This window comes from Piliocolobus tephrosceles, chromosome 20, assembly GCF_002776525.5.
Source record: "Piliocolobus tephrosceles isolate RC106 chromosome 20, ASM277652v3, whole genome shotgun sequence".
Taxonomy (NCBI): Eukaryota; Metazoa; Chordata; class Mammalia; order Primates; family Cercopithecidae; genus Piliocolobus; species Piliocolobus tephrosceles.
In genome coordinates this window covers 36,962,873-36,974,435 of record NC_045453.1, presented here as the reverse complement: position 1 = coordinate 36,974,435, position 11,563 = coordinate 36,962,873, and the positions used below count along the sequence as shown (strand labels likewise).

The 11,563-nt window shown below is 58.8% G+C and overlaps 2 protein-coding genes across 7 annotated transcripts in view; one reads left to right on the top strand and one right to left on the bottom strand.

Annotated features, from left to right (window-relative positions):
* Window positions 1–550: 550 nt before the first annotated feature.
* On the top strand, window positions 551–1,552 carry NPBWR2 (neuropeptides B and W receptor 2). The gene has a single exon (XM_023183169.2). It carries the CDS (start codon window positions 551–553, stop codon window positions 1,550–1,552), a length of 1,002 nt encoding a protein of 333 aa, XP_023038937.1.
* Window positions 1,553–6,253: 4,701 nt separating this feature from the next.
* Window positions 6,254–11,563, bottom strand: part of OPRL1 (opioid related nociceptin receptor 1) — a 23,196-nt gene continuing 17,886 nt past the window's right edge. For all 6 annotated transcript variants that reach the window (XM_023183201.2, XM_023183199.1, XM_023183198.1 and 3 more), the window contains 2 exons: window positions 8,778–9,133; window positions 6,254–8,657 (listed from right to left, as the gene is read on the bottom strand). In XM_023183201.2, coding sequence (XP_023038969.1) covers window positions 8,134–8,657; window positions 8,778–9,133 — 880 coding nt within the window. In that variant the 3' untranslated portion in view covers window positions 6,254–8,133. The remainder of the gene's footprint in view (window positions 8,658–8,777; window positions 9,134–11,563) is intronic.

Genomic DNA, 11,563 nt, shown 5'->3' with positions numbered 1-11,563 from the left:
TTGAAGCACTGCACAGGTCAGTGGAGAGAAGAGTAGCTGCACCGGCAGGGTCTGCAGCATCTCTCGGGAGGGTGTGAGGGAGGGTGCAGACTCCAAGACCCCTGAGGGAAAGACTTTCAGATTCAAGGGAGCCAGAGACGAGCTTGGAAGGTGTGTTTTCAAAGGGATCTCTTGAGTCTACTTAGCCTGTGCATTTGCGGGTTGCTGGGGCAGGGGCAGATCCACGTCTCCTCTTCCCAGGAGGCTGGCCAGCAGCTCTCTCTACGGGAGAAGGGAACGGATCTGCTAAAGTATCACCAGGAAGAGGCAGGAGGAGGCCCACACACACCCCACCAGGCTCCCTCTGGCCCCATGTCCTTGACCTGGCAAAGTGGCTGCCATCTCTGCCAGAGAACTTGGAGTGGCCATGCTCTAACAGACAGCCAGGTCTCAAAGTTTCCGGTTGTCTTTCTTCCCTAGAATCCAGCCCAAGGAGGCCCCCAACCAGATACCCAACTCCAAGGCACCTCCCACCTGCCCAGGGCACAAATTGTCAACGGTCCCAGCTACAATGCAGGCCACTGGTCTCCCAGAGCTCCCTGACAGCAGGGGCTCCTTCTCTCTCCCCACGATGGGTGCCAACATCTCTCAGGACAATGGCACCGGCCACAATGCCACCTTCTCTGAGCCGCTGCCGTTCCTCTATGTGCTCCTGCCCGCCGTGTACTCTGGGATTTGTGCCGTGGGACTGACTGGCAACACGGCCGTCATCCTTGTAATCCTGAGGGCGCCCAAGATGAAGACGGTGACCAACGTGTTCATCCTGAACCTGGCCATTGCCGATGGGCTCTTCACACTGGTACTGCCTGTCAACATCGCAGAGCACCTGCTGCAGCACTGGCCCTTCGGGGAGCTGCTCTGCAAGCTGGTGCTGGCCATCGACCACTACAACATCTTCTCCAGCATCTACTTCCTAGCTGTGATGAGCGTGGACCGATACCTGGTGGTGCTGGCCACTGTGCGGTCCCACCACATGCCCTGGCGCACCTACCGGGGGGCAAAGGTCGCCAGCCTGTGTGTCTGGCTGGGTGTCACGGTTCTGGTTCTGCCCTTCTTCTCTTTTGCTGGCGTCTACAGCAATGAGCTACAGGTCCCAAGCTGTGGGCTGAGCTTCCCGCGGCCCGAGCGGGTCTGGTTCAAGGCCAGCCGTGTCTACACGTTGGTCCTGGGCTTCGTGGTACCTGTGTGCACCATCTGTGTGCTCTACACAGACCTGCTGCGCAGGCTGCGGGCCGTGCGGCTCTGCTCTGGTGCCAAGGCTCTAGGCAAGGCCAGGCGGAAGGTGACCATCCTGGTCCTCGTCGTGCTGGCCGTGTGCCTCCTCTGCTGGACGCCCTTTCACCTGGCCTCTGTCGTGGCCCTGACCACAGACCTGCCCCAGACCCCACTGGTCATCAGCATGTCCTACGTCATCACCAGCCTCAGCTACGCCAACTCGTGCCTGAACCCCTTCCTCTACGCCTTTCTAGACAACAACTTCCGGAAAAATTTCCGTACCATGTTCGGGTGCTGAGGGGCCTGAGCACCCACCATCACCCCCACCACCACCCAGTTCAGGTTGTCTCTTTCAGGGAGTGCCCGTCCTGTTCACATCCCAGTGCTGTCTTCTCCACACAGTGAGACACAGACCCTCAAACACTGGCCACCAGACCTACAGAGACAGCTGTGGGCATATATCTTCCATGTCTCTGCTTCCTGGACAGCCCCTGGGTGGACAGCAGCAGGGAGCCAGGTCCTGGCAGAAGGACCCAACACAGCAAGCATCCTGAGTCCACTTACCCACGAGAGACAGACAGATGGACAAGCGCCTCGGAAGGCTCTGGGACTCAGGATCCCTAATGACAGTGGTCGGGAGGGAAGGGACCTGAACTATGGTCTCGACCTGGGCCAGCGCCATGTCGCACAGTCTCCCCAAGACAGGGTTGGGAAGTGGCAAGTGCGGGCGCCTCAGACAGCAGCAGTGCTGTGTGGCTGCAAAGGCCAAGGACACCTGCACCAAATGAGACCATGGAATTGACTCTCATGGGCTGAAACCCCAGTGACATTCCAGCAGGAGGCCCGTCCCCGCCGTGCCCGCATGCCATGGCCTGTGCTCCTCTGTACCCCCCATGCTGTGGCCGATGGTCCTCTCATATTTTGCTAGAGGGTACAGGGCCCTTTTGCCAGGACCTCTGGGCCACCAGAGCCTAGGGACCATCCGTCACTTGGACAGGCTGGCACCTGGAACTCTTTCTCCCGCGGTGTGGCCAGGGGCTTGTAATCAGCCAGCAGGAGCTGCTGAAACTCTGGTGGGGGCAGGGTGAGGGTGGTAATGAAGTGCAGGCAGCCGTCAGGTGGGAGGGGCCAGGGGCTGGTCCCAGGTGTGCTGTGGCCAGGCCCCGACTCTTGGCCCCATGGCTCTCAGCTGGTTCCATGCCTGGCATTCCAGCCTGGCAGTGAGATGTGAGTGCTCTGGGTTGGTTTACGTCCTCATGACCCAGAGCTCTGATCAATCTGTCCAGCGGGCACACAGGACCCACCATTCACAGACCACGAGGCATTCCAGGGTGTACGCCCACCTCCACCCATCCACCAAGTACTCCAGCTCTCCAGGCGACGAGGGCCCTGCCTGTCGAGCCCCCTCGGCTCAGGCCTGCATCAGTGCCTCTCCTCCATGCTAGCCAGCCAAACACGCCAGGGCTGTCTCCATCCACTTATCCTCCCTGACAACACTGTATTAGTTATCTGTTGCTGCATAACAAATTTCTCCAAAACTCAGCAGCTTAAAACAACTTCTACTATTTCACAGCTTCTGTGGTTCAAAAATTAAAGTGGCCTTTTGGGTGGTTCTGGCTCAGGGTCTCTCCTGAGGTTGCAGTCAGGACGTTGGCCAAGGCCCTGGCCCTCGGAAGCCTGGGCAGGGGCTGGGGTATCTCCTTCTGAGACGTCTGCCTCCCGTGGCTACGGGCAGGAGGCCTCTGCTCCTCACCACATGGATGCTTCAGGGGCTGAGTGTCCTCAAAACATGGCACTGGGTCCCCCAGAGCCAGCGACCCAAGGGGGAGCCAAGAGGACGCCTCAACACATTTGAGGCCAAGTGTCCGGAGCCACTTGCCATCCCTTCTACTACATTCTGTGCATTGGAAGCAAGTCACAGGTCCAGCCCACACTTGGGGGCTGTAGACTGTTTATTTTTCTTTTGCTTCAATATTTTTTTTAAATCGAGAAGGGGTCTCACTCTGTTGACCAGGCTGGAGTGCTGTGGTGCGGTCACAGCTCAGGGCAGATTCGACTTCCTGAGCTCAGGCAATCCTCCCACATCAGCCTCTGGAGTAGCTGGGACCACATGCGTGCGCTACCACACCAGGCAATTTTTTTTTAAAGACGAGATCTCACTATGTTGCCCAGGCTGGTCTCAAACTCCTGGGCTCAAGTGATCCTCCTGCCTCAGCCTCCCAAAGTGCTGGGATTACAGGCATGAGCCCAGCCTGTGGACAATTTTTAAGCCACCACCAACACCCACACCGCAGGAAGAACAAGCTGTCCCTGGATTTGTTTCCTGGCTGCGCTGCAGTCACACCTCGCTAAGCAGCAGCCTGTTACTGTGCCCGCACGCTGCTACTGTGCCCGCGCGCTGCTACTGTGCCCGCGCGCTGTTACTGTGCCCACGCGCTGCTACTGTGCCCCGCGCGCTGTTACTGTGCCCCGCGCGCTGCTACTGTGCCCGCGCGCTGCTACTGCGCCCGCGCGCTGCTACTGTGCCCGCGCGCTGTTACTGTGCCCGCGCGCTGCACGCTGTTACTGTGCCCGCGCGCTGTTACTGTGCCCCGCGCGCTGTTACTGTGCCCGCGCGCTGCACGCTGCTACTGTGCCCGCACGCTGCTACTGCGCCCGCGCGCTGTTACTGTGCCCGCACGCTGCTACTGTGCCCGCGCGCTGTTACTGTGCCCGCGCGCTGTTACTGTGCCCGCGCGCTGCTACTGTGCCCGCGCGCTGCTACTGTGCCCCGGAGCCCCTTGAGGAGACAAGTGGGACTGTTTCCCAGACACCCGCTCCAAGCCAGGTGTGAGGCGTCATGAGCGAGCGAACAATGAGGGGCGGGCAGGAGACGCTCGGGAGTGGGAGTGAGCGCAGGCAGGGCTGAGAGTGAGCCCCACGGGGTGGGGGAGGGGTGGGGAAGGGGTGGGGAGGGGCGGGGGCGCTGACGGAGCGCCAGGACGAGGCCCCTACAGCCCTCAGGGCCGAGGCCTCCCACCTGGCCTCCACCCTCTGGCCCCAGCGGGCCATCTCTGCTGCAGAGAAGGCGCCAACCAGGATTCCTCCAAAGAACCCAGACCTCTTCTGACCTCGGGCGGCTCCTGTCCCCATCCACAGTCCAGCAATGGGATCCTCAGCTTCTTCTCGGGGACCAGGCAGATCAGGCACAGCCACAGGGTCTGCAGACCACCAACCAGCCAGGGAGCAGCAGAGGACCCCCGAGGACTGGGGAGGCCCCAGCCAGCCAGGAGGGAGGGGCAGGTGGGCGGACCTCCTGACACCGGGCGGGGTGGGCGCGGGGCAGGGGCCACACTGAGCGGCTCAGCCCGCCACGTCTGCACGCTCTGGGCTCCTGGTCCCAGGGACAGCCTGGCCCCGCCACCCACATTCAGACCCCGCTAGTGACCGCGGTTCCCACCGCCGCGCCCTGGGGCCCGAGGCTGGGCCCGCGTGAGCCCACAGCGCCCCCTGGCGGGAGGGTCCGACGCCGCCGCTGAACCCCGGCCTTCCTGCGGTCGGACAGGACCCGGACCCTCCCGGGCGCCCCAGCCGTCCCCACAACCCCACAAAGAGGGTTCTGAGGTCCCCTTTGCACAGGGAAGTTAACTGAGGCTCAGAAAAGCCAGGCGACTTGACCAAGCCCAACAGCAGAGGTGGGTTGGGGGAGCCGGGGGCTGGAGAGGAGACCCAGGGTGCGGTCAGAGGAGGGGTGGGGTGAGCCAGGGAGCTGGTCAGCCTCCAACACCCCCCAACTCCTCCTACGGCCCCTGGCCCCTGTCTGGCCGGCTCCTTCTGGAATACACTAGCTGTGGGCTTAGCCCTGGATCCACACCCACCCGAGGACAGGACAGCACCACGTGTGAGCCTCTTCCACCAAGCCCACACCATCTCCCGGGCCCAAGGGCAGGGTAACTACCCCGGTGCAGCCTGTCCCTCCCAAATTGTCCGTTGATGCTAAATTTTTGCTTTAATGGCAATGTGTTTGTTATGAACTATTTGTGTTCCTCCAAAATTCGTATTTTGAAATCCCACCCGCCAAGCTGATGGTATCAGGAGAAGGGGGCCTTTGGGAGATGACAGGTCATGACCGCGGAGTCCTCCTGAATGGGATGAGTGCCTCTAGGAAACAGACGCTCTGGAGCTCTCAAACCCATGTCATGATATAGTGAGAAGACGGCCCTCTATGGCCTGGGAGCGGGTCTCTCCCAGAACCTGACTGTGCCTGCACCTCATCTCTGATCTCCAGCCTCCAGAACCGTGAGAAATAAACGTCTGTTGTTTCTATTGCCATTGGATCTATGGTACTTTGCTACAGCAGTCCAGGATAAGACAGTGTCTGTCATTCAAACCTATATAAAACCCTACAGAACTTGCCCATCTGCCCATGCCCTGGAGACAAGCCCTTGGCCTGGAGTGTGCGGGTGCCCACCCTCCAAAGCTGCTCTGTTTTGCAGGTCAGCCTGGGCTGCACTGGGCCAAACAGGAACCAGGAGGCAGATGTCCATGGCAAGAGTGTGCCCAGCCCCAGAGGAGGCTGTCTGCTCATCCTGCACCAAAACTCCCCTCAGATCTGCTCTAGGAAGGGGAAATGAGCAGGAGCAGGGGTTCTTCTGAGATGAACTAGGGGGAAGAAAACCCTGCAGCCTGGGTGGGAGCAGCCTCCTCCCACTGGATCCTCAGGAAACCTCTCTTTCCAGGGGCAGGGGAGAGGTGCGGCCATCGGTTATTTAGGGAGAAACTGTGTGTGCTGAAGAAAAGGTAACAGCCCGGCCAACACACCATTAACTGGCTTCAACTCTCCCCAGGGTTCCAGCCTCCTGGAGGACCCTTCACTGAGGACAGAGCCCAGCCTGTTGAGCAGCACAGGACAAGTGCAAGAACTCAGCCTAAACCCCATAGCCTCCTCCCACTCACGTGCTAATCCCAGAAAAGTCACCCCAAAAGTAAATCCCCAGGTGGCAGAAGCCAGAAACACCTGTTATGAAGAGTACCCAGCCAGTGAGCAGGTGTTTATTAGGGTCCTTTTTCATTACCCCAGAGACAGACCCAGGGCTGGCTGCGTGCACAGGAAGTAACGCTTGCCACATGCATAAATACGTGAAGATGCACATTACGTCAGCACAGAGTCACAAAACACTTAGCCTTGGCAAGAAAACACCGTAGCTAGGCAGCTCCCATTCTCAGAGACTCCTGCCACAGATGTCACGGAGACAGCATGGGCCTCCCCAGGGACAGTCCCCACGGCCTAGACTCCCCAGAGCTGGAGGAGCAGCCCAGGCTCTGTGGCGAGATGGCCATCACTTACTGTTCTTGGCAGGAGCCTAAGGTTACCTGGCCAAAGTCTTGATGGAAAAAATGAGTTTTTTCAATGTTGCAGGTCTTTTAATAGTTCGTCTGTAGGAAGTGCATTTGCAAAGTCACCAACCTGCAGCTTCCATCTGTAGACCAGGAACGGTGATTCTCTGGTTGACCACAGCAGGGCATCCCCTGAGGTACAGAGACCCCCTCCCACCCCCCAGTGTTCTCGTAGCCACCACAGCGCTTAAAGTTTGGCTCAAGCAAGCCCTGGCAAGCCCCACCCCTCATGCTGGCTCTGCTGTGAAGCTATCCTCTCGTCGGGCAGCAAGTTCAGGCCCTACGCAGAGCCATCTTGAGGCTTGTAAATGAAGCAGGCGTCATCAGAGCAGGACTCCGCTGTGGTCACCGGCTTCTCCTTCCACACAGCTTGCCCCGCAACACAGCTTCCCCAAAATACTGCACGGCCACTGACCTCCGGCTTCAAGCAAAGGAGAGGCTGTGAGGGGAGCCCTGGGAGAATGTGGAGACCCCCTGGGAGGATGTGGAGACCCCCAGAGAATCTTCTCCCACCCTGCTCCAAACAGCAGTCAAGACCAGGAAAATGAGGCCTCTACTTTGTGAACAACAGAGCCGCCCATGTGGTCACGCGGCGTCTTCCCCCCGAGACACCCGCCACACACCGAGGAGCAGAGCTCGGTTGACGGTCCACAGCGTGACAGTTCATTGCACTGCTGGAGGGAATGGGCCAGGGCCTCCCGTTGGTCTCCTGAAGGGAAATGGGGATTGGACCCAGAGCCAAGCTGCAGTCAGGGATGAGGCCTGCACCGTGCAGCACACAGGAAACCTTCAGAGGTGTGGCTGGCCCAGGACCAGCTCGGGGTCTGCAGCCAAGGACGGCCAGCCCACCTGGACACTCTCCTGGGGTGGCCCTGGCTGCACAGGTGGAGTCAGAACAGGCAAGTCCTCCTGGTGGCAGCTCCAAGCTCAGGGCAAGTCCCACCCCAAAGAAAAGCTGCCTGTTGGACTTCCCGGGCAGTGCCAAACCTGTCCAGCTGCCCTGAGGAGACGTCCCAGGGCTGAAGGCAGCTGGAGCCCTGCCATGCAAACAGCACACAGCACGCAGGGTGCACAGGATGACACAGCCGCTGCTCCTCCTCCGGGTGTGCTCCCACCCAGGGTTCTGCCAACACAGCAGCAGAGAGGCCAAGAGTCACGTGAAGCACGGGCAGGGAGGGGCACAGGCTCCAGTCACGGCCATCCAGCAGCACGGCAGCTGCTTCCAGGTAGGTCTTTGTGTCACCTCAGCCCTGCAGCAGGAGGGCAGCTTTAGTCTGTCTGGGGCCATGGAGGTAGCCCTAATGCTCTGACCTGTCCCATGATGTCACTAGGTCCTCCTCTGGGACCAAGTGTCCCTGGCCCACAGGGAAAAGCCCATCCAAGGCTCTGGATGCTCAGGGCTCAGGGTGTGTCAGCCTAGAGAGCAGTGACCTGTGTGAGCTCCGTGTTGGGCGTAGATGGGCTCTGTGGGCTGACGGGCACCATAGGCAGGTCCACGCCTAGTCACGCAGGCCGCGGTACCGTCTCAGAGGTCTTGCAGGCCAGGGCCACATCTTTGGCAACGCTGCGCACACGGTCAGACACCTGTACCTCCCGGCGCAGGGCAGAGGCACAGCAGAACTTGCGGAAGCAGGCCTTGAAGTTCTCATCCAGGAAGGCATAGAGGATGGGGTTGAGGCAGCTGTTGATGTAGCCCAGGGCTGTGCAGAAGCGCAGAATGGCCACGGCAGTCTCGCTGCCTGGCTGCACTCCCAGCCCTTGGACCAGCACAAAGACCTGGACAGGCGTCCAGCAGCCCACGAACACAGCCACCACCACCAGCACCAGCCGAGTGATGCGTCGCAAGTTCCGGTCCTTCTCCCGGGAGCCTGAGAGCAGGCGGACTCCGCGGAGCCTCCGGATCATGAGGCTGTAGCAGACGGAGATGATGAGCACGGGGATGATGAAGGAGAAGAGGAAGATGCAGACGGCAAACACAGGGCCCCAGTAGTCCTGTGGGGTAGGGATCTCCACCAGGCACTCGATCTCTGCAGGGAGAGAAGTGGGGTCAGAGTGGGCCCAGGAGACGTGGAGGGCAAGTGGGCCCAGAGGAGCCACCCAGGAGCCGTGGAGAGCCTGGTGAGGGGAGGAGGGGCCACCCCACTGACCTTCATCTTCGACCTGTGCCGAGCCCATGATGGCAACAGGAACACCAACAACAGAGGCCAGGGCCCAGATGGCCACGTTGACAGCCTGGGCTTTGCTGGATGTGCGGACGTCGAGGGCGCGGATGGGGTGGCAGATGGCTACGTAGCGATCCACACTCATGGCAGTCAGGGTGAAGGTGCTGGTGAACATGTTGTAGTAGTCAATGGCGATGACTGTCTTGCACAGGGCATTCCCAAACGGCCAGAAGCCCAGGAGGATGTCTGTGCCCTGGAAGGGCAGCGTCAGCAGGACCAGAGTGTCTGCCAGGGCCAGGTTAAAGATGTAAATATTGGTGGCTGTCTTCATCTTGGTGTGCCTGCAGAGTGGAGGGAGAAGAAAGGCTTCACTTGGCTATGCCGGCTGGACCGGGCAGCAAAGGGCAAGGGGCTCATCTTGGCCACCACAAGCTACACTGGCCCTGAGTCCCTTAACATCAGAGTTCCCATGGGGGCTTGGTAAGTGACAGCTCCTGGACCCAACCTGAGACTCACTGAGTCAGTCTCAGGGGATGGAACCTGGCATCAGACATCTTCACCAGCTCTTCAAGTGACTCTGACATACACAAAAGGATTCCAAGCCTTAAACATGAGTCTGCTTTAGAGGGGTCAGGGGATGTAGGGTACCAGAACACACCCCAGACTCTGCACGGGAGCAAAGGGTTAGAGCCCTAAGGGAAAAAGCCTGCTCTCCTTGCTTTTGAGTCCCCTCCGAGACCCTTCACAGACTCAAATGCTGACCCTGCAGTTGCCAGAGGTTTCTGAGAGCTCCGGAATCTATAAGAACATACCAAAAGGCTTCCAAGTCCACCCTGCTATCTAGCAACGGAGACAGAAAATGATGACAGGGACAGGAGGGATGCTAATAAGGTATGATTGTATCCAAGCACCTGAAAAGGTGCTGGAAAGGGCTGGGAAAGTTGTTGGTGGTTAATAAATTTTTGTTAAATAAGTTAATGGCTGTAATCTTTGGTGGGGGATTATGGTGGTGGTGGTGGTGATGGTGATGATGGTGATGACGGTGGTGGTGATAGAGAGGATGGTGATGGGGATGAATGTGATGTGATGGTGATGATGATGAACGTGATGGTGGTGGTGGTGGTGATGGTGGTGATAGTGGTGATGGTGATGATGGTGTCACGTGATGGTGACGACTGTGATGGTGATGGTGGCAGCGGTATTGGCAGTGGCAGCAGCACCCGAGATGACACTATTCTGTGTCAGTTTAGCTGCCTTGAGGAAATATGGGACTTAGTTCTGCCTCTTAGAGAGGGATTATGAGGCCGGGCGCGGTGGCTCAAACCTGTAATCCCAGCACTTTGGGAGGCCAAGACGGGTGGATCACGAGGTCAGGAGATTGAGACCATCCTGGTCTACATGGTGAAACCCCGTCTCTACTAAAAATACAAAAAACTAGCCAGGCGAGATGGAGGGCACCTGTAGTCCCAGCTACTCGGGAGGCTGAGGCAGGAGAATGGCGTAAACCCGGGAGGCGGAGCTTGTAGTGAGCCGAGATCGCGCCACAGCACTCCAGCCTGGGCGACAGAGCGAGACTCCGTCTCAAAAAAAAAAAAAAGAGAGAGGGATTATGAGTAAGCACAAAGAGGCCGCAATTACGAAGAGAAAACAACAATGACAATGATTATGGCAAATACCTGTGCCAAGCTCTTCAGGGGGAATTTATGTCACTGAAGATTTACAAAAATGCTGCTTTGATCCCCACTCTATAGAGGAAGAAACTGAGGCCGAGAGGATCTATGTTGTTTTTTTAAGGCCTTAGAGCTGGTAAAAAGCAGAGCAGGGCTCAGAACGGAGTGTTTCTGACTCCTGGGATGGTCACCCCAGCCCACTGGCTCACAGCATGCTGCGTGCTGCCTCTTGGGCCAGTGTGGCCACAGCAGCCCCTGAGCATCGCTCTCTCTGGGGACTCTGCCGAGCAGCATGACCTTCCCTGCCTGCTCTTCTCCAAGAAGTACCTCTGAGAGATCGAATGCCTCAGTGCAGAGGAGAAACACAGCAGAGAAGCGATAACAGCCGGAAAGGTGCTCAAGCACAGGGACTGCCCCAGGCCGCCGCACTCCTCAGCCGTGACACGCCAGCCAGCCACGAAGGGACCTGCACATCACGGAGCAACCTCCGTGGAGCCTCCCTTAGGAGTCAGCTCTGGGGAGGGGCAGCTGTTCTTCCCACTCTCTCGTCTGACCACGCATCACCTGCACACACACACACACACGCACACACACACGCGCACACACACACGCGCACACACACACACATACATGTGGCTACATGGTCCACCTTGCTCACTTTCCAGATGGGAAAAACAAGGCCCAGAGGGGAACAGCTTTTCTCAGGGACACTAAGAGGACAGGGCTGGGATGGTGGCAGCTTGAACACCCCACTACCCTGTCCTGCCTCTACCTACATAACACCTCTGGTTGGGGCCCTTTGGGGTTATAAGGAGGAACAGTTGCTTTAGAGCCCTGGCACTGTCTTCAGAACCGCCTTTTTCTGGGTCCAGGCAAATATCCTGGACCAATAAGAAACCTCATTCCAGCCGTCAGTCATCTTCCTGCTAAAGCACCACCCATAACCCCCCACTGCCTGAAGAACACTGCCCCTGCACTGCCCCCCACACTGTCCCCGCACTGTCCCCACACTGTCCCCGCACTGTCCCCACACTGTCCCCACACTGTCCCCACACTGCTCCCCACACTGTCCCTGCACTGTCCCCGCACTGCCCCCCCCCC